General features: G+C 34.3%; 1 protein-coding gene across 4 annotated transcripts in view; it reads left to right on the top strand.

The window, feature by feature from the left end:
- Positions 1-23,690, top strand: part of RICTOR (RPTOR independent companion of MTOR complex 2) — a 156,634-nt gene that overhangs the window by 91,092 nt on the left and 41,852 nt on the right. For all 4 annotated transcript variants that reach the window (XM_056824564.1, XM_007487429.3, XM_056824563.1 and 1 more), the window contains exons 8-16: positions 2,580-2,749; positions 5,332-5,399; positions 7,464-7,531; positions 9,166-9,248; positions 10,439-10,526; positions 13,876-13,966; positions 14,078-14,144; positions 21,042-21,122; positions 23,255-23,355. In XM_056824564.1, coding sequence (XP_056680542.1) covers positions 2,580-2,749; positions 5,332-5,399; positions 7,464-7,531; positions 9,166-9,248; positions 10,439-10,526; positions 13,876-13,966; positions 14,078-14,144; positions 21,042-21,122; positions 23,255-23,355 — 817 coding nt within the window. The remainder of the gene's footprint in view (positions 1-2,579; positions 2,750-5,331; positions 5,400-7,463; positions 7,532-9,165; positions 9,249-10,438; positions 10,527-13,875; positions 13,967-14,077; positions 14,145-21,041; positions 21,123-23,254; positions 23,356-23,690) is intronic.

The raw sequence follows: 23,690 nt of genomic DNA, 5'->3' as shown, positions 1-23,690 counted from the left end.
GCAGCTGTGTAGCTCAGTGGATTGAGAGCCAGGTCTAGAGAAGGGAATTCCTAGGTTCAAATCTGGCCTCAGACACTTCCCAGCTGTGTGACCCTAGGCAAGTCACTTACCCCCATTGCCTAGCCCTTACCACTCTTCTGCCTTGGAACCAATACACAGCATTGATTCCAAGACGGAAGATAAGGGTTTAAAAAAAAAAGCTAACTGGAATAAATAAGAAAATGATCAAGAGTTCTCCACTCATCCAAACTGTTCAAAGTCGATAGTTAAGATATTGCTAATAATGCCTATTTTGGTCCTCGATTAATTCATAGAACTAATGGGAGGGAGGAGGAAAGCCCAAGAAAAGGCTCATTCATACCAAGGATTAAACTGTGAAAATGATAGCTAAAGAGTTAAATTTCAGTAGAAAAACAGATCCATACATCAGGAAACAAGGAAATTTTCTGTGATAATTGTTCCATTCAGTTTGGAAGATAGCAGACTGCAAGATTTGACAAACTTTTATCTTTTAAGGAAAGCTGAACAAAACTCATTTTAGTAATTCCTGATCAAATATCTTTCTAGTATGACTCAGAAAATCTACTGTGGAAATTGCCATTTTTTTCTGTGATCCAAGACTATCAACATACTATAGATAACAAGTGAAGGCTTTAGTTTTTTACACTTACTTATTCCCATAAGTATAGCCTTTCCATATGGTGTCCTATGCTGCTAAATCATAGAATCATATATATTATATGAAAATACTTATTCTACTCACTTTCAAGAGTAGATGAACATGCGTTCTTAGGCTCATATATGAAAATATTTGCCCTATTATTTGTATTTCAGTAACAAGTGATCTCCTATAAAACCTTAGCTGCATTTTTTGGGGGGGGTATCTTTTTTTTTTTTAAGCAAATCACTTGTTACTCTTAATATTTCAAGAAAGAAGGGGTTGATAATATGCATGACCTTTTCTAATCAATATAAGGAAAGTTTGATGCTCAACCCATAGAAACAGTTTTCAGAAATAAAATTCAAAATATTCCTTTGCAAAATAGCAAAACTTCCTTTGCTTAAGAAATTGATCATTTCTTAAGAGGCAGTATGGTCTCGGACAAAAGACCAAGGTACCTAGATTTTAGGTTGGGTTACTTTATTAAACTATCTTGTATTATCTTGGGCAAGTTATAACCTCTCAGACCAAATTTCTTCATCCTTTAAAATGGCAAATTATACTGTCCTACCTTCAGTATAGAGTTCTTGTATGGATAAAATGAGGTAAAGCATGTGAAATTGCTTTGAAAGCTACAATGTAAAATACAAATGCTAAATGATATTATTTAGTATTTACTTATATGATATCCCTTCTGGTGAATGCCTTAGGAAGCTATGAAGTATAATAGAAAGAACACTGGTTCAGGAGCTAAGTTCAAACCTTCTTGGGTCTCAATTTCCCCAACTATAAAAAGAGGGTATTGGGCAGACTCAGTGGTCTCTCCAAGCCCTTAGATCCGTTGTCCTATGATCCTTTGTCAGTTGAATCTTTTATAATATTCCTTTAGGTCCAGTTTAATGCTCTTCTTGTACATCAGTTTTTTTTTCCTTTATCTGTTAAAAAATCATATTGATAACTAAGGATTGCTGAAGCTTGCTCACTTAAGATAAGTTTTTAGAACTAGAGGCAAGTAAACTTTCTCCTTTTTGAGAGCTCTTTCCTGACCTATATATATCCTAATACAAGAAGACGAAAGAGCTAATACAATGTAGGCTAGCACAAACATAACAACATATTGGAAAGTTCTTGGGACAGGTGTTATAAAGCATTGTTTATATAGAATGTATTCCAGAAAATTATTCATTAAAAGTTTCATTTAGAGATGCTGAAAGTTTTCAGAAATTCTTTGTAATATACAAGGAGTAACTATATATATGACTTAAAGTGAGTTTTCTGTGGGGGAAAAATGTGCCCTGTATTTCCACCCCCAACATACTCAGCTTAACCTTATTTACTAGACTTGGTTCCAAGTGACTCTTGGCTGTTTTCAAAAATCAAATCCACCTTAAAAGGATGAAATTTTGTCACCAATGAAAATATATAAAAGAATGTGACAAAGGCTCTGAAGACATTTCCAAAAGAGGAGTTAAAAATGCTTTGAGCAGTGGCCTCCAGCATTGGGATAAATGTGTAGCCTTCCAAGGTAATTACTTTGAAGGGGACAAAACTCTTTGATTTATGAGATCTATGGTATGTTAAATTAATAGCATTACTTTATAGTCATACCGCATATATAATGATTTATTAAACCTTAGATCATGTATAGAAAGAAAATACTTGTTATTTTTATCTAAAAGTATTGGCTCTATCATATGAATATAAATTTTAATATTGATGAGAATCAAATTTTAATTTTAAAAGTTTCACATATCTTTAAATTTGAGTGTCATCTTTAGAAGGTCTTTTGTTTTTAAATTAGCCATTTTGCCACACACTCAGTATAATTATAATTCTTTTTGTTAATTTTCATATTTAGAAAGGTTTTTCCTAGGGCAATTTTTTCTTTTACTTAAAGGTTTTATTTCTTTGTCTTCAGCACTTCAGAATCCAGAGGTGGTGGCTCTTCGAGGTGGATTAAGTACCATCTTAAAAAATGTGATTGATTGCCAATTAAGCCGAATAAATGAGGCCCTTATTACTACAGTTTTGCACCTCCTAAATCATCCAAAGACCCGACAGTATGTGCGAGCCGATGTAGAATTAGAGGTAGACATTTTTTCTTTTTTCAGTTTTATATATTTAAGTTCTTAATTTAAAAATTCTCATAGCACAATATAAATTATATGTAAGTTAACAATATTTTTTATTGTACAGTTAAACTTTATTTATTTGCTCTTCACTTATTAAGAATTTATGATCATTTAACTTGTGTTGTTCTGAAGATTGCCATCGCTCTATTTTTGAAGGACTAACTAATCTCATTCATACATTCAGTAGGGCAAACTAAGAAGATATTCAGCTAAATCAATATATTTTTTAATCTGTAATTCATGTTTTACATTATTACCTTTAACAGTGAGGTTAATTATGTTGAGAACTGACTCAGGGTTCAGGTCCCATCTGGGGTGCCAATTATAACCTGCCGGCCTGCGGCTGTTATAAAAAAAAATTTTCCTTTGTGGGTTGGGGCTCAAGAAGGAGCAAGGAGTCTGAGAAGATGGGTGAAGAATGAAGGAACACAGACAAGTCCTATATTTGATAGGGCAGGCGTGAATCCCTATGACATTTTCCTTGGAAGAAGAATTAAAGGAAAATGTGAGAACTTTGCAGACACATGGAAGTAAGGATTCTGAGATAGGAAACACGTGGCCAAGAGAGGCCTTAGGAAAGATAAAGAGAAAGACAGTAGTGAGAACTTCTAGGTTGCAGGAACAAGAAGAGGAGGAATCACGCCTTCACCCCAGGCTTTATTGAGGATTGCCAGGATCAATGAATACGTAACAAAACATAGTTGATTCTCATTGGTAGCATAGATAATGACAAGATCAGAGTAGGTGGGGATACACCTGACATGCTCTCTTCAGAGGAATGAGGTTTGACAAGGTATAAGGGCAAAGCTTTTGTGGCTTAGGCCCAGGAATTCTCTTGCCCTTAGTACTGCCTATACATTGATCATTAACTGCTCTGATCAAGTATTTAATATATCAACCATACTTCCATGTCTGGTATGCTACACTCAGAATCCTAAGGAGAGATAAGTTCAGGGGTCTAAAATTAAAGCAAAGGTGAGAAAAAATAAGCTTATGATAGTAATTTGTGTATATACACATTTTTGTCATTTACTATATCCTAAATTCTTTTCTTTAAATTGGAGGTACAATTAAAGAGTGATTTATGGAGGGTGATAAAATAGCAATGTCAGTAATTTTTCTAATAACCATTGATGATCCCTGTCTCCAAGATTTATGTATGAGAATATTCTTGATTTAACCTGATACTCTGTTATTGAATGTCTTTGAGTATTTTGATCTTTGAGTTTATGAAATTGAAATTAACCTATATTATGAATTAATAAGATCATAAGATCATGGATTTAGATCTGGAAAGAACATTGTTGGTCATATTATTTACCCTCTTTATTTTGCAAATAGAGAAACAGAGACCTTGCCCAGTATCTCCCTGTGTAGGAAGTAGCAGAGCCAATATTTTGAGCCCAAGCCCACCTACTCCAACCCATTACTTGACCCACTGAATTATAGCATTCTCAAGAGTAAATTTCATTGTTTGAGGGAATCCTATGGGTATAAAGTAAAATCTGTGTTTTATGGGTGAATATTTTTCCTAATCTTATTTGGAAAAAGTGTTGATTTTGAAATTGGAGAGGTAATAAGCTCTTTAATTGCACACAGTCAGGTCACAAGTTACTATTGCCAAGTTCACTGAGTTTGACCTCTGTGGACATATGTGCCTATACCCTGGGGGTGGGGGGTAGGGGTTTGGGGGTGGAGTCTTTAATGAGATCCATTGAATCTGAAGTAGACAAGAATTGTAATTGTGAGAGAAGTAGTAAATTCATTGCCCCTCAGAGTGGGAGGGTTGTGGGGGGGAGGTGGGGGGGGTGGAAATAAAAATCAGTTGATAGGAGTTCCTATTTCCTATCCTTGCTAAAGTCAGAATTATTTACTCCAATACATAGATGACACCTAGCATTTAAAAAACTCAACTCTTTCCTTATATTATCAGTGTGCTAAGTAGAAAGAGTACTGTTATCTAAATGAGAGAGAACCTAGGTTCAAAACCTGGCTCTGCTATTTTTATTCATCTATATGACCTGGGTTGAGTCACTTTATTGGACCTCAGTTTTCCTGTCTGCAAAATAAAGTCATTGGACTAGATGACCCTGAATGTCTCTTCTAGCTCTAAATCAATAGACTTATAATCCTAATAAATCAGTTACTGGCACATTCAACCTTTTATCCAAAAAATTTATCTCTTTTTCTTTCTGTAGAAGCTATATTTTCAATCCTTAGAGGCAAAAGCTCAATTGACATTTATATTCATTTTTTTTAGGGTTTTCTTTGTTCAGCCTATTTTGAATTTTTCTCTCTTTATGTTTTTGCTTGATTAAAAAAATCCTTTTTTAAAAAACATTAAAAAATCCTTTTTTAAAAAACATTAAAAAAAAGAAATGTTTTCTCACAGAATTACTCTTTGTTTAGCAGTGGTGTTTTTACTTAATTCTCTAGCTTTAGTATTTAAACATTATTGGAACGAAATTTGAAGTGAAAATAAATTCTGTTTATTGTAAAGAGAATGTAGTAATAACAAGGAATATTCTTTATTTTTAGAGAATCTTAGCACCGTATACAGATTTTCACTACAGGCATAATCCAGACACAGCAGAAGGACAGCTTAAGTAAGTGCTAGATGTTTCCTAATAGTTGAAGATTTATAGTATGTTACATTTTTGTTTTAATTTTCAAAGTTCATAGTCTCAACATTCATCTGGATTCTTCTGAAAAAGGAGAGATAAGAAAGAGTCTATGTGCATAATTTTGCTTGATTGAAAAACAATTTTTAAATAAAAATCTTAACATGAACTTTTTATTAAGATTTAATTCAAATAAGCTTTAGGAATTATATGTTTTAAGTTTCTATAAGTTTCAGTTTTTTATTGATGAATGTGCAGAGTAGGATGGGGATGACCTTAAAATATTTGATTTTTTATTACTCATCCTAAAAATTAAAGGATTGGTGGTAAATGAAAAAGAAATGCCAGGGTTGGAAAAGCAAATAGAGATTGCTCTAAGAGAATAAATGCTTAAGTTAAGAGCAAATTTGAAAAACTGCAAGTACTAACTTAAAGAATTTATGTGAAGAAATTAGTGCCAATTGAAGTTGACTTTCAGAAAATGATAGAAAGGGATTAGTGATCTCTTTCTGTATAAATTCAAACTGAACATAGATAGCATATATAGCTATCTAGGTTTGTAGTTAGAGATGCATTATGAGATAGTAAGTCATCAACCCTCATCTAGGATTCTGTAGCTTCCTAATATACAGTCTCTCCCTACTTGTTCCACCCTGATGCTAGAATGCTTTTTCATCTCACTTGAAGGTTCACTCCAAGGCTCAATTAAGTGGTACTTGTTAAAAAAGAAATCACCTTATTTTACCAATTGTCTGTGAATTCCTATCCTTGTCATTGTTTATTTTGTATATATTATGCATTTATTTGTGAACATGTTGCCTATTCCAAGTCAGGAAAACTTGAGTTGTAAGTACTTTCCTTAATCAGCAGGCACTTATCACTCACCTGTCATGTGCATTGAAATACAAAGACAAAATTAAATAGCCCTTGCCTTCAGGAGCTTACATTCTGTCAAGGGAGACAACATGCACGTATATCGGGATGTACAAAAACAATACAAAGCATATGTGAAGTCACCTTGTAGAAAAGGGGCAAGGGACCAACAAAGGCCTTATGCAGAAAGTGACAGTCACCCAGTGACTTGTGTGACCGTGGTAAGTCTCGTAACCTTTCAGTGTCCTGGGCAACTCTTCAAAGATGAGAGCTGTTGAGCAGGTGCATGAAACAGACATACAAAAGTGAAATTGTTGCCACCATCAGGGCATTTGCATATTACTAGGGAGATACAATACAGCCACAAATTAAATGCAGAATATATACAAAATAAGCACTGACGGGGGTGGAGATGCATTGACAACGAGGGAAATAAATTTTTTGGAGCAAGTAGCACTTGAGTTGATCCTTGAATGGAGTCATTGGGTTCAAATGGGAGAAGGGAGGTGAAAGCATTCTAGAATAAGGATGGAATGGGGAAAATCTGTATATTGAAAGACTTATTACTAAGAAGCTACTGAATTTTAGATGAGGGGTAAGGGAAGTTGAGGAACAAGGATGGTTGTGTGGGGAAAGAAAAACTACATGCAAGAGATGTTGAGAAAGTAGTATCAACACAACTTGCCAGTGGATTAGATAAAAAGGAGTGAAATTGGAAAATTTTGAGGATATCCCCTAAGTAAAGAACCTGGGTGACCAGAAGAATTGTAGTACCCTCAATAGGAATAGGGAAATGAAGAGGAAGGGATGAGTTTGTATTTGTTGAGTTAGAGATGCCTATGAGACAAGCAGGCAGTTGGTGTTGTGTAAATGAGGCTCAGGAAAGAGATGTGAAAGTTTGACTTGTAGATTTTGGCATCAGATGATAGTTTGTATATTGATATCTGATTCATAATGGAAGCTAATAAGATCATTTATAGAAAAAGAAGAGAGGAGACCCCTAAAGTCCTGAGTACTATACATATAGGAAGTACAACATGGAAAATGAACCTGCAAAGGAGACCAATTAAATCACATCTGGATCACCACCAAAATATATTCTTTGTCTATTATTCCAAAGACTTAAACTTTATCATTTTCATTAATTTGATGCCTTAATATTCTGTTTCTTAATAGAGAAGACCGAGAAGCACGGTTTCTAGCTAGTAAAATGGGAATAGTAGCAACATTCCGATCCTGGGCAGGTAAGTTCCTTTATTTTTCTTCATACAGTTGACATGAAGGTTCCTTATCATATTTCCAAATCTTCTTCTTGCATATAACTTCCCTCGAAAATTGCTAGTTGTACTCATGAAGTTATTCTTTACTAGTAAGTTTCCCTTCTTTTAAAGAGAGGTGCTAAGCTTAATTTTCTTAATTCAAGTTTCAGATAGCATTAATACTAAGTAGTCTTGGGCTGTCAAAAGGAGACAAGTGACATTTAGTCTAAAAGAGAAGTGATTGTATAGTGGGAAATATTTTTGTATCAGATTTTCTGATGGGGGTTGGCATCAAGATAATATAAATAATTAATACACACAAAAACACATATAACAAATTCCATAGAGATAAATGATCAAAGGATATGAACAAAAAACAGTTTTTAAAAGAAGAAATGCAAAGAATTCACAACTACACTGTTTTACATTCATAATAATGAGAGAAATGGATATCAAAACCATCTTGAAATTTTACCATAAATACTACAAATTTTAGAAAATGACAGTAATCAATGTTAGAAGAGTTGTGAAAAGATAGGCACACTAATGCATTATTGGAAGAGCTATGAAATGATATAGCCATTTTGGAAAGCAATTTGGAATTTTTGCAAGTAAACTGACTAACATTAAAATATCCATACTCTTTGAAACAGAGACTCCATATCTTTCCTTATACCATTAGGAAGCCATTGAAAAGGAAAAAGTCCCCATATATGCCAAAAAATTTATAGCAGCACTTTTTATGATAGCTAAGAATTGGAAACAAAATAGATGCCTATCAATTAGGGAATGACTAAGTAGATTATAGTAATAAACAATGTAATACAATTTTACTGTGCTGTACAAAATGATATGTGATGAATACAGAATCATGGGAAGATCTACTTGAATAGATGTACAGTGAAGTAAACAGAAGTGGAAAGAACTATGACATGCCAATAAATAAAGAGTAAATGTAAGAAAATCACAAAGATCAAGTGAAACTTCAATGAAGAGAGAGAGAGAGTACACGTGGAACCTATCCACTTGGGGAGGTGGGAGGTAGGAAGTCCACAGGTATTATATATTGTGAGTTTTCAGACTTAATCAATGAATCAGTTGGTTGTGCTGACTTTTTCCTTCTCTAAAAAATATTATTTGTCATGGGATGTCTGGCTTTCTGGGAGGATTAAGGGGAGGAATATATGGGAAAAGTGGTAAAAGAAACAGACAATATCAATAAAAGATTTAATTTTAAAACTTTTAAAAAATGTAATTGGGAAATGCTAGCAAAATAAATAAAAATACACTTAAAAAGAAAAAAAAGAGTCTCACTTTTGTTCCCTTGGATTTTTTCCTTAAAAAATAATTTAGCAATAGTTCCAGTGATTTCTGTTTAACATGTTTATTTGAGTTTGAAAATAGAATAAGCAAATTAAAATAATTTAGCTTTATTCAATAGAGACTATATAATCATTGAAAAATGTTGGTCATGATTAGAAGGTATATTGTTTATATAATTTACATTAGAATAATGTGTAAAATTTTAAATTCTTAACTATAGCCAAATTGTTCCAGATGATACTTGTTCATTGATGTATTTGTAGTGAGTTTTAATTTTTCTGCCTTTTTTTTTTAAGGCATAATTAGTTTATGTAAGCCTGGCAACTCTGGGATCCAGTCTCTAATTGGGGTACTTTGTATTCCAAATATGGAAATACGGGTAGGTAAAATATTTTTAGTGGTTATTTATTTCTTGACTTTTCAGACACATCTCTTTTCTTGGCAAAGATCTATAGATAATATCATAGTATCATTGATTTTTAATTGGTAAGGAATGTTTAAAGGTTATCAAATATAATTGCCTCTTCTGAATGAGAAAACAGGAGTCCAAAAAAGACTTGCTAAAAGTTGACCTGGTAGTAAGAGACAGTTAGTATACAAGCTCTGGTCTTATGATTCTAAATCTAATATACTATGCCATGTTACTGCCACTATATATTGTTACTATTGTACACTATATATTAAAACATTTGTTGTTTAGTCATTTTTCAGTTGTGTCCAACTCTTCATGACCCTTTTGGAGGTTTTCTTAGAAAAGATACTGGAATGGTTTGCTATTTCCTCTTCTAGCTCATTTTACATATGAGGAAATTGAGGCAAACAGCATTAGTGACTTCTTTAGGGTCACATAGCTAGTAAGTGAGTTCAGATTTGAGCTTGAATCTTTCTGACTCTAGGTCCAATAGCTCTCTACTATTGCATCTAATTTTCTTTATTTTTCTCTTAGGGAATAACATGCTGTGTTATTTTTTGCTATGCAAAACAGCATGTCAATCTGAACTGTTATTATTCCTAATTTTAAAAAAATTATAGGTTAGTAAAAATAGACTTATTTACAACTCACAATTTTAAACTGGAGAGGCATTTAGGAACACTCAAATTGATGTTTTTGCCTCTGATTCATTCTAACTCTGTAAGACAAAGAACAGTCATCTAATGTGTTAGAACCCACAGATAGCTCTCTCAAACAGTAAGTCTGCATTGATGAAAAGAGTTTTCACAATGGGAGATCTTTATATCAATGAAGGGATAGGTTTAGACTTAAAGTGCCCTTTCCCCTCTCAAATTTTTTATTTACAGATATTTTCTCTTATTCTTTGGTCAAGGCAAGAAAGGAAGGCAAAGCATGTTGGGTTGAAGATTGAAGAAGTTGGAAATATTAGCTAGGTATGGAATAATAAAAAGAACAAAAAGACTTAAAGAGCAGAGGATATGCATATAGAAAGGAAGAGGGAAGAAGCAGGATTGCATAATAATAAGTTGCACACCATCTGCTTCACAAAATTTTTGTGATAAAATGAAAAACTTTATAAATATGACCTGTTTTTAAATGTGACTTCATATTTATAGCGGGGTCTGCTTGAAGTTCTTTATGATATATTTCGTCTGCCTCTACCTGTTGTGACTGAAGAGTTCATTGAAGCACTGCTCAGTGTAGGTGGGTATTGAAAACAAGATGTAGTCATTGATTGATTGACTCATACAGGATCTTTTTTCCTGCCAGAATTGTTATTGTGTCATTATAGTTTAAAATTTCTTTAAAAAAAACAAGATTAATCTTTTTTGCAAAAAACTTGCTATTATAGCTCATTCTGCAATTTTGATTACTCCAAATCTCAGATAAGCAAATTAAATTCTTTAAAAAAATTTACTTAAATATATCTAGAAATCAGAAATTGTATGTTTTTCAAAATTTATATAACAATATAAAGATTATAATTGCTTTATAATGGACTTATAATTAACATTAAGTTATAGAAATCAATTTATACAAAGCAGGGTTAGGGAAAATGTGACTTAGAGGAAAAATTCATATTAAAAGAAAAGACTAAGGAAGTAATTTAAAATTATATCCAAAAAAACTGTTAAATTGTGCATGTCCTTTGACCCACTGATATTGGACAGGTTCTACATTCTAAAGAGATCAGAGAAAGGAGAATGAGACATATATTTATAAGATATTTATAACAGCTCTTTTTGTGATAGCACCAAATTGGAAATAGGGCATGCCCATCAATTGTATAATGGCTAAAAACTTAAGCTATATGAATATGATGGAATACTGTTGTGCTGAATTGATGGAGGGTATGATTTCAGGAAAACATAGAAAAATTTATATGAACCAATGCAAAGTAAAGTCTACAGAACTAAGAGAATTTAAATAACAATATTATAAAAATAATCAATTTTGAAAGACTGATACTAATTGGTTCAATGACCAATCACAATTCCAAAGGATTCGAGAAGACACACACCATCTATCTCTAGACATAGAGCTGCAAAGACTAGATTAGACAGACTTGGTGATGACTTAAACATTTTCTTTTTTTCTTTCTGTTTTATTTGGACAGGATGGGATGGGATGTGACTAAAGAGGAGCATGATTATACATATTTGTAATATGTTTGGTTTTTTAGTTTTAATCTTTATTTTAGTCAATTTAGTACATTATTCCTTGGTTATAAGAATCATATTCTTTTCCTCCCCCCCCCCCCCCCCCCACCCTTCCCACTGGGTATTACATGTGTCCTTGATCAGAACCTATTTTCATGTTGTTGGTGTTTGCATTAGGATGTTCATTTAGAGTCTACATCCTCAACCAAATCCCCTCAACCCATGTATTCAAGCAGTTGTTTTTCTTCTGTGTTTCTAATTCCACAGTTTTTCTTCTGAATGTGGATAGTGATTTTTCTCATAGATCCCTGCAGGCTGTTCAGGATCACTGCATTGCCACTAATGGAGAAGTCCATTACGTTCAATTGTTCCACAGTGTGTCAGTCTCTGTGTACAATGTTTTCCTGGTTCTGCTCCTTTCGCTCTGCATCACTTGCTGGAATTCCTTGACTTTATTATTCTTTTGAGCACAATAGTATTCCATCACCAACATATACCACAATTTGTTTAGCCATTCCTCAATTGAAGGACATCCCCTCATTTTCCAATTTTTTGCCACCACAAAGCACAGCTATGATTATTCTTGTACAAGTCTTTTTCCTTATGATCTCTTTGGGGTACAAACCCAGCAGTGGTATGGCTGGATCAAAGGGCAGACAGTCTTTTATTGCCCTTTGGGCATAGTTCCAAATTGCCCTCCAGAATGGTTGGATCAATTCACAACACCACCAGCAATGCATTAATGTCTCAGTTTTGCCACATCTCGTCCAGCATTCATTACTTTCCATAGCTGTCATGTTAACCAATCTGCTAGGTGTGAGGTGATACCTCAGAGATGTTTTGAACTGCATCTTTCTGATTATAAGAGATTTAGAACACTTTTTCATGTGCTTATTGATAGTTTTGATTTCTTTAACTGAAAATTACCTATTCATGTCCCTTGCCCATTTATCAGTTGGAGAATGGATTGATTTTTTTATACAATTGATTTAGCTCTTTATGAATTTGAGTAATTAGACCTTTGTCAGAGGTTTTTGTTATGAAGATTGTTTCCCATTTTGTTGCTTCCCTTCTAATTGTTTGGTTTCTTTTTGGCCTTTTCATTAATGGATTGAGGAGAAAGTTTAGAATTGAAAATAAAATAAAAATTTTTTAAAAAGATGAATTTATACACAAAAAAGATCTTAGGGACCTTAGTTGACTGCAATCTCAATATTGGGAAATGGTACAATTTAGCTATTAGTAAAGTTAATTTAGTCTTGTATACACTGTACTAGTATTACTAGACAGCACACAACTGGAATTTTGTTTTCCATTTCTGAATGCTGCCACATTTACTAGAGAATCTGGCTTTTGCCAAATTTTTTCCCAGCTTTCTTGATTCTCTCTCCAGAGAGGAAAACTTGAAACGGTAGCATGAGGATAAAGTTGTGTCATATATTTGAAGGAACTGTGGCTATTTAGCTTATAGAGAACTTAGAATGGAATTATTTTTCAGTGAACATTTATTAAGTGCTTCCAATATATCTGGTTTTGTGCTAAGCTTTGAAGATCCAGAGAGATATAAAAGATAGCTCTGCTCTCTCCTTAAGCTTACAATCTAATGGAAAAGGCAACATGCAAAAAACCAGGTACAGATAAGCTGTGTGTGTGTGTGAGAGAGAGAGAGGAGGTGGGGTGGGGTGAGGGTGGGGGTGGGGAGATGAACAGAGGAATAGCACTAGTATTAGGGGGATCAAGAAACTTTGAATAAGGTGAGATTTAGTGTGTATCCGAAAGGAAGCTGGGGAACCAGGGAGGAAAAGGGGAGTCAGTTAAGCATTACAAAATTTTTTTAAATAGGAAAAGATATTTGGCTTGTTTTATATAACTCCAGAGGGCAAAATATGGTTTGTTAGACATAAATTACATAAATTACAGAGAGGTAGATTTAAGCTTAATATAAAGAAGAACTTCCTAACCATTAAGACCATCCCCAAAAGCTACAGCCTGCTTTATAAGGCATTTATGGTATTCAGGTAGATAAGGAGAAACTGATGAATTTTGTTTTCAAGATTAGGAGTTGAACTTGGTAAGGTAACTTCCAGTGATAAAATCTATGATTCAAGGTCTAACTACTTAATTCACAAACTGTATTATTTAACCCTGAATAATTAATGTTTATCTAAATCCAAATGTCCATTGTAAATACTGTTTTAAGTATTTAACAAATGTCCTTTTTAAATAATGATATATTTTTTTTTAGGTTTTTTTTTCTTTGAGTATATTTTATCTAATGATCTTTCAGAGTTTTTCTGGTAAAACAGTGTTACCCAAAATAAGGATATGATTTTTAAAGAAAGCTCTGATAGGCATGTTTTTAATTTTAATGGTTGCATTTTTGTTGTTTTTAGATCCAAGTAGATTCCAGGATTGTTGGAGACTTTCAGATGGCTTTGTAGCTGCCGAAGCTAAAACTATTCTTCCCCATCGAGCCAGATCCAGGTAGAATTTAGTGATAGGAGATGATTATATTTTTATGAAAATGACTATTTTTTCCTAAAACTTGTAACATAATGAAATATCATTAATTTTTTTGTATTAATATGTTTCTAGACCAGACCTCATGGATAATTATTTGGCACTGGTACTTTCTGCTTTTATTACTAATGGACTTTTAGAGGTAAGTCAAATTATTGTTAATAACATTTAAGATTTTATTTCATCCATGTATAATTAGAGCCAATGTTAGAACACTGGCTGAGGAGTGAAAAGACCTGTTTTCCTTATCTAGAAAGTAAGATTTAATAAATAATTCCTTTCTAGTGATCATAAAGTTGTTATAAGGTAGCATCAAATGAGAGATTTCACATTAAAGTACTCTATAAACTACATTAAGATGTAATTCATTTTAAGACATTAAATATTAATTTTGTGCAGAGCACTGTGCTAGACATTGGTAAAATACAATATGTAGATAAGATCCAATGATACCTGCCTTGAAAGATCTTATATTCTGATAGGGTTCTGCAACACACAAATGACTATCTTTGGGAGCCGTCCAGCGGTCTCTCTGAGGGTGAGGGTTCGCTCCGTCTCTAAGTGTGACGATCCGATCGAGTAATGGAGATGAGAGGCACTGTGTGCCCACATGCTTAGGCATCACACAGTCTTCTGCCGTAGCACAGAGGTTCGTTTTTTATATAGGCTGGTGATTACATACTTCTTTGGCACACAATCAGATTTTCTACATATATGTTCCCATGGAACTTAACAACAAGATGTGTAGCTTAAGGAGATAGTCAACAAAACATTGTTGCTATAGATGAATGACATAAACAGGGTGATCTAGAGGTTAGTTCTCCCTGACCTAGGAGAGTCATTGTTACTTTTGGTCAACTTTCACAATCAATCACAATTACTTAGGCGATGGATAACAAAACATTTTGTAGCTAGGTACAAGGTTAGAGGGCAATTTAATGACAGATCATATTTGAGATTTTCCTCAATTTACAAGTTCTATTTTTCTTGTGTTACTTTGAAGTGCCTAGCAATGTTGCCTGGTTTCTGTCCATCAACAAATTCATTGGAGTGTGTCTTTAAGGTGATTTATGTTCTTGGCTTGCCTGGCTTGTAATGAGAGTGAATGTAACTCTGTGGAGAAGGAAAGGAGGGGGGAAATGGGTAGTGATCTTTGGGCTTTAATTCTGTAAATGCAATCTTTTGGGGGTAGTAACCTAGGGGGATTAAAGTGGAATATATATATATATATCCTATAAGTGTTCATTCTCATATTATTTCTCCTGTATTGGGGAGAGAATAATAATCATGACAAATCCATTAGTTAGGAAAGTTGGACAGAGAGAGGTCACAGAAGGTGGTCAGTGGTGGGGGAGGGGGCTGCCTTCAAGTTCCCGACTCCCAAACTGTGTCCTTGTCAACCAGTGGGGGGTCTGTTGGCTCCCTGTATCTAGGGAGCAGGAACTCTTCTTCTCTCTATTACCAAGAGATTCTTAGCAGTCATCTGTCCTAGATTTAGAGAAGTCTAAATTGTCTAATGTTCTTTCTTGCCCAAGACCCAGAAAGGATATTGACCTACACAAGGGAAGATGCCTCACTTTTTCAGCACCTATTTTGAGATATGAGAGGTGAGGAAAAGGAAAGAGTTGGCATTAAGATTGTTATGGGGAAAACTGACCTAGTAATATAGATGTCAATAGTTATTTATAGGCTATTGCTTATAGGGAGATTCTGTTGATGGCAATTGAGGAAATGGTTGGATTAGTCATGAGGAATTCAACTGGAGTCTGGTTATAAAAAATCCTATTTATTGTAACTACTAAAAGGAAAACAGGGACAGGAAAAGGAAAATAGTGATATTGAATTTGGAGATATAATCCCTAACAAACAACTCCAATCCCAATCTGTCTCTTGTGAGACGTGTTTCTTCCCTGATAATCAGGGCTAACATGACTTCCTATCTGTCTAATAAATATAACGTCTAAATTTACTAACCTACGTTATTTATAAATTGTCTTAAATATAGAACTCGGCCAGCTGCTTCTCTATTCAGCTAAAGATAAATTCCAGCCTGTCAGGTAGTAACAAACAGCTTTGTTCTCTGCTGCCCTCCAGTGGAGTACTAGAGAACTGTACCACCACTCTTCTCTCTGATTAGTCACTTCCAACTTTCTTAGGTAGCAAGATATTGTGTTCTTAGATATCCAAGCTAACTATCACCAAAATTTTCGAAATGCTCAGAGACAGTTCTCCAGACACTCTTCCTCAACAAGGAAGACCCAAGAGAGTGAGATCTGTTGACCAACTGTTTTCCTAAGGGTCTCTGGGACTTTTCCACCTCTGATCTGCTCAGAAGTCTTTATTTTCTTTCTTTTTTTTCTTCATTTTAATCATTTTACTTGGTCAATTTCAAACATTATTCATTGAATATAAAAATCATTTTCTTTTCCTCCCTCCCCTCCCACCACCCCTGCCCTAGCCGATGATAGCTGACATGCAATTCCACTGGGGTCCTTGTTCTGAACCCATTTCCATGTTGTTGGTATTTGCGCTAGGATGTTCATTTAGAGTTTCTATCCCCAGTTATGTCTCCTCGGCCCCTGTATTCAAGCAGTTGCCTTTCTTTGGTGTTTTTGTTCCCACAGTTTGTCCTCTGCTTGTGGATAGTGATTTTTCTTGCAGATCCCTGCAGGCTGTTCAGGATCACTGCATTGCCACTAATGGAGAAGTCCATTACATTCGATTGTTCCACAGTGTATCAGTCTCTGTGTACAATGTTTTCTTGGTTCTGCTCCTTTCACTCTGCATCACTTGCTGGAGGTTTTTCCAGTCTCCATGGAATTCCTCGACTTTATTATTCTTTTGAGCACAATAGTATTCCATCACCAACATATACCACAATTTGTTTAGCCATTCCCCAATTGGAGGGCATCCCCATATTTTCCAGTTTTTTGCCACCACAAAGCACAGCTATGAATATTCTTGTATATGTCTTTTTCCTTATGATCTCTTTGGGGTACAATCCCAGCAATACTATGGCTGGGTCAGAGGGCAGACAGTCTTTTATCGCCCTTTGGGCATAGTTCCAAATTGCCCTCCAGAATGGTTGGATCAATTCACAATTCCACCAGCAATGAATTAATGTCCCTACTTTGCCACATCCCCTCCAACATTCATTACTTTCCATAGCTGTCATGTTGGCCAATTTGTTAGGTGTGAGGTGGTACCTCAGAGTTGTTTTGATTTTTATCTTTCTGATTATAAGAGATTTAGAACCCCTTTTCATGTGTTTATTAATAGTTTTAATTTCTTTAGGTGAAAACTGCCTATTCATGTCCCTTGCCCATTTGTCAATTGGACAATGGCTTGATTTTTTGTACAATTGATTTAGCTCTTTGCAAATTTGAGTAATTAAACCTTTGTCAGAGGTTTTTGTTATGAAGATTGTTTCCTAATTTGTTGCTTCCCTTCTGATTTTAGTTACATTGGTTTTGTTTGTACAAAAACTTTTTAATTTGATATAGTTAAAATTATTTATTTTACATTTTGTGGCTCTTTCTAAGTCTTGCTTGGTTTTAAAATCTTTCCCTTCCCAAACGTTTGACATGTATACTATTCTGTGTTCACATAATTTACTTATTATTTCTTTCTTTACGTTCAAATCATTCACCCATTCTGAGTTTATCTTGGTGTAGGGTGTGAGGTGTTGATCCAAACCTAATCTCTCCCACATTGTCTTCCAGTTTTCCCAGCAGTTTTAATTAAATAGTGCATTTTTTTTTTTGAAGCTCTTGACATCATATGACTTTATTTCCAGTCAACATAAACTACATTCTTGGCTAAAGGTATCTAAATAGCAGGTACAGATCCAGTTTCCCAGCCATACTGGTTCAAACAAGGCAAAACAATATTCTCCCAGTTCCCACAACTGAATAAACTTTTCTGACAAGATAGAATTTGGAACAGCTCCATAATTAAATAAAAATTTACTTGGCCCTAGAATTGAGTCACAAAAAGGAATCAGTGTAGTTCAGTCAATTTCAATAATTAATCACTTGCTGTCCTAATCCCCCAATTCCTTTAATTTGCTCAAACATTGGATAAGTAATATAACTTCTTTTTTTTTTAACATTATTTTATTTGGTCATTTCCAAACATTATTCACTGGAAACAAAGATAATTTTCTTTTCCTCTCCCCCCCCCTCCCCCCTTCCCTCTCCCATAGCCGACGCACAATTCCACTGGTTATCACATGTGTTCCTGTTTTTAACCCATTTCCATGTTGTTGGTATTTGCATTAGAGTGTTCATTTAGAGTCTCTCCTCAGTCCTATCACCTCCACCCCTGTAGTCAGGCAGTTGCTTTTCCTCGTTGCTTTTACTCCCACAGTTTATCCTCTGCTTGTGAATAGTATTTTTTAGATCCCTGCAGATTGTTCAGAGACATTGCATTGTCCCTAGTGGAGGAGTCCATTACCTTCGATTGTATCAGTCTCTGTGTATAATGATTTCCTGGTTCTGCTCCTTTCGCTCTGCATCACTTCTTGGAGGTTGTTCCAGTCTCCATGGAATTCCTCTACTTTATTATTCCTTTTAGCACAGTAAATAGTGGATTTTTGTCCCCCAAACTGGGGTCTTTTGGCTTGTCATAGACTGTCTTGCTGAGTTCACTTAACCCAAGTCTATTTCACTGATTCTCCTTTTTGTCTCTTAGCCAGTACCAAATTGTTTTGATGACCACTGCTTTATAATATAGTTTGAGATCTGGGACTGAGAGGCCACCTTCCTTTGTATTTTTTTTCATTAATTCCCTAGATATCCTTGATCTTTTGTTCTTCCAAATGAACTTTGTTATGTTTTTTTATAGTTCAGTAAAAAAGTTTTTTGGAAGTTCAGTGGGTATGGCACTAAATAGGTAGATAAGTTTGGGTAGGATGGTCATTTTGATTATATTGGCTCGTCCTACCCATGAGCAGTTAATGTTTTTCCAATTGCTCAAATCTAGTTTTAGTTGTATGGAGAGTGTTTTGTAGTTGTGTTCATATAGTTCCTGTGTTTGTCTCGGCAAATAGATTTGTAAGTATTTTATATTGTCTAAGGTGATTTTGAATGGAATTTCTCTTAATTCCTGCTGCTGAGATGTGTTAAGAGATATATAGAAATGCTGATGACTTGTGTGGGTTTATTTTGTATCCTGCAACTTTACTAAAATTGTTGATTATTTCAACTAGCTTTTTAGTTGATTCTCTAGGATTCTTTAAGTACACCATCATATCATCTTGCAAAGAGTGATAACTTGGTCTCCTCATTGCCAATTTTAATATCTTCAATTTCTTTATCTTCTCTAATTGCTACTGTTAGTGTTTTTAGTACAATGTTAAATAATAGGGGTGATAATGGGCATCCTTGCTTCACTCCTGATCTTATTGGGAATGTATCTAGTTTATCCCCATTGCAGATGATGCTGGCTGATGGTTTTAGATAGATACTGTTTATTATTTTTAGGAAGGATTCTTCTATTCCTATACTTTTTAGTGTTTTCAATAGTGAATTCTTTATTTTCTTAAAGGATCCCAGGCAACTTAACAACTTCATCTTTAAACTGAAACCTCACTTCTAGAAGAAGTCTAGAATAACTATTTACTTATTAATTAACTAATTACCCTCTACAAGATGGCACATGTAGATATTTATAGTAGCTCTTTTTGGGGTTGCAAAGAATTAAAGACTGAGGTGATGCCCATCAATTGGGGAATGGCTGAACAAGGTGATGTTAAGTTGTCACGGAAGCTCCTTTGCTGTAAGAAATGATCAGCAAGATGCTTTCAGAAGAATCTGATAACTTATATGAACTGATACAAAGTGAAGTGAGCAGAACCAGAAGTATATAGTAACACAAGAGTAACAGCAGTAATGTACAGTGATTAACTCTGAATGATCTAGGTCCTCCCAGCAATACAATGATTCAAGACATCTCTGAGGGACTCAGGATGAAAAATGCCATCCACCTCTAAAGAAAGAATTGATGGAATCTTAATGCAGATAGACGCAGACCATTTTTTAGTTTATTTTCTTCAGGAGTGTTTTTCTTATATCTGTTATGTCTTTTTACACGGCATGAAAAATATGGAAATATTTATTACATGCTAGAACATGGATAACTTTTGTCAAATTGCTTATTGCTTCAAAGAATCCAAAAGAAGGGAATGAGGGAGAGAATTTGGATTCTATGTAAAAAAAAAAAAAACAAATTTTAAGGGACCAGCTGGGTAGAGAGCCAGGTCTAGAGAAGGGAGGTTGTCCTAGGTTCAAATGTGGCCTCAGACACTTCCCAGCTATGTGACCTTGGGCAAGTCACTTAACCCCCATTGCCTAGCCCTTACTGTTCTTCTGCCTCGGAACCAATATATTGTATTGATTCCAAGACGGAAGGTAAGGGCAAAAAAAAAATGTTAAAATTCTGTTATTGTGAAAAACACAGTAAAATGTTACTGGGTGGGGGGGGGGGGGGAAGATGGCAAATGTGGGAAATTGGGTGAATGAGCATAGCTTCTGACAGATAATAAGGTCAGAGGGAGAAACAAATTTCTGAGGAAAAATTAAGCAGATTGAGACTGGAAAAATTAGAAAATGAGAGAGAAAATGTATGTAGGGTACAGGGTGAGCCAAGTATATCCAGACCTACTCTAATGTATCCAAAAGAATATAGTATTGTCTCATTTTTAAGTTTGAATTTTTATTAGGAAATTGTCATCCATCTTTAAAGATTGGTTAAATTTTAATTCTTTAGTTTGGCAAATAAAAGGAATTACTTTATAACTGAATACTCAGCAAGTTTGCCTTAAAAAAACTTTCCCTAAATATACAGTAAAATTAAATGTACTGCACATTACTATAAATGAGGGTCAATAAGAATATATGGAAAAGATTTCTCAAGTGATCAAAAGGCTCCACCTAAGGTTTGTATCATCAGTTTATAGTAGGTAAAATCACTCTGAGACATTATGTATTAATATTATGAAATATTAGAGCATATTTTTCTTTTTTTCCCCCCCTCAAAGGGTTTGGTTGAAGTAATAACAAGCAGTGATGACCATGTCTCAATTAGAGCTACAATCCTATTAGGGGAACTTTTACATATGGTAAGTCTACTATTTTATGAATGAAACACTGATTTTATTAAGTTTTATGAAAAATTATATTTAAACTGAATTAACTTTTCAAATAATTATGGATGGAAAATCTTTCACATCTCTTCACACTTTATATCTGTCTATAATGATCTGTTAACCTGTTAACTCAAGCCTTTTAAAAATTCCATCTTTTGGCATAGAGGGGTACCCCTGGGTTTTCAAGCACTGCCAGCAGAACTTAAACTCTGGCAGAGCTATCCAGCAGGGGGTGGGGTGGAGTGGGGTGGGGAAATTATAAGAATGGGCTTTGGGCCAGATGAGATGTGTTTGCCTTCAGAGGACCTGATTATATAACTATAGAGGATTTTATTGGAGGGTGTTGAATTTTTTAGCCTTAGTAGACATTCTTTGAAGTCACAGAGTTGTGCTTTGCATTGATGGCCTGCACTGATAACCGGTTATTCTAGTTCATATTTTTTAGATTAACAATTGAATATAAAGCTATACTCACTAAATAGATTAATATTCCATAGCCTTACAAATTTTAAACTCTAGCTTCTCAACCCCAAAGCCAATAAACCACATGTAGCAGTTACCCAACTGGCTATATAGCAGATGTAGAGAATGTTAACATTCAAACTACTACTGTGTGTAAAGAGGTTCAAACAATATTGTCTCCTTTAATAGAAGTTTACATGTTTTTATGTTTGGAGGAATTTTTATTTTGCTTTTCTTGCTAAGTCAACAATATCTATAACTGGGGGATTGTTTTATGTAATTTCAAACCCCCCACCCCAAAAGACTGATTCCCTCTGCAATTATCAGACTATAAATGTAGCTCAACATACTGTCATTTAAATCTAACAACAGTTTATTCAACATATACTATGTAAATATTGTGTTAAGTGCTCAGAATATAAAGGTGAAGAAACTTATATTCTAGTAAATCATAAATTAGAGCCAAGATAATAGGAGGAAAAGGGTGAAAATGAACTTAGTATACCAGGAAGGGGTGGGGAAAGGCCAAAACAAAATCTTATTTTAAGTATGTAAAGATAAAATAGGCCAGCCCAACCTCATTGTAATATATTGACAAGTAAAAAAATGCTTTGACAGATGGATAAAAAACATTATCTGCTATCCCCTTTTCCCTCTTAGCTTCTAGACCTTTTAAAAATTGCATTTTGTAGTTTATTGCTTTAAAGTGGATTTTTTTTATTAACATAGAGAAAAATGAGTTGATTTGAATAGTAATTACAAATTAGTGGTCAATTAAAAGAGCACATTATTTTCACTTCCTTTACTTCCTGTAATATAAAGCAAATAGTTTTGCTCCATCAGTGAGGAGCTGCAGGCTTTGAAGTCTGACTTTGGATTTAAGGCTAAACTAGGGCACCCTTACAGTAAGAATACACATTTCAAGCTTATATCATTTTGTCTTATTTCCCTAATGTGTAAATGTATCAGTATTGACTTCCATAAAGAAAAGTGAAACCAAAGTCTTAATATGTTCAAGTTTCTATTCAAAGTATGAGAATTTTTTTTCATACTTTTATTTAGAGGATGTGATTTAGGATAAATTAGGCCCAGTCATATCAGATTCACACTTATGCAGGTAAGAAGTTTTTCAAAAAGATAACCAGTTTGAGTTCAGTTGAAAGCTATTTTAAAAATTACAAATTATAGGGCTTATATTTTGTGTTTTGCATGATTTATTTAATGTAATGTGAGTAAAAATCTTCTATATGTATATATTTGTATATATCAATCCTCCACTGAAATCCTGCTTGGATACCTCATCCTAGCTTGGGTGACCTTGGGTTCTTGAGTGGTCTTGTTTATGACTCTTCATGGTGTCCTCCCAAGCTGGACAGGTTTCAGGTACAAGTGCTTCTTGCCTGACTATGTCTATTGCCTGAAGACTAGTTTCAGTGGGTTCCTCCTAGAGCCTGGCTATAATGTTATTTTACTTTTTCCAGTCACAACAACTAATAAAGACCATCTTTTAAGATGTGGAAGGATTGCAGTCTGCATTGTTAGAAGGAATTACCCACATTAATGAAATCAGACTCTTTAAATAATAAAATCAGCATTAAGGAATTTAAGGATTTATGGTATATTCATGTGGTATTTGCTTTTAGGCAAACACAATCCTTCCTCATTCACATAGCCACCATTTGCACTGTTTACCAACGCTAATGAATATGGCAGCATCTTTTGACATCCCTAAAGAAAAAAGACTGTAAGTATGAGCTGTATTGCATCTTTAAAGATACTTAGCACATGAAAGTTTTATAGTGACATGGCAATTTTTAGTGCAGATAAAGAAAAAACAATCTGGAAAAAATAAATAGCATTTTTCTTGTCAATTATGTGGTTCACATGACAGTTGGATTCTTCATTACTCTCTTGCCACAAACTGTTTGGGGCCATTTGTGTAGACCATTTACAACTATATATATATATATATTTTTTTTTTTTTTTAAGAAAAGAAATAGTGAAAAATTTGATTTTTTTAGGCAGTGAAAACAAAATGTTGTTGCAGATGCAGACAGTTCTGTAGATTGTTGGTACTGA

The sequence above is a fragment of the Monodelphis domestica genome, chromosome 3, assembly GCF_027887165.1.
Source record: "Monodelphis domestica isolate mMonDom1 chromosome 3, mMonDom1.pri, whole genome shotgun sequence".
NCBI classification, from domain to species: Eukaryota; Metazoa; Chordata; class Mammalia; order Didelphimorphia; family Didelphidae; genus Monodelphis; species Monodelphis domestica.
The sequence above is the reverse complement of the archived record's forward strand: the minus strand, read 5'-3'. Positions and strand labels throughout refer to the sequence as shown.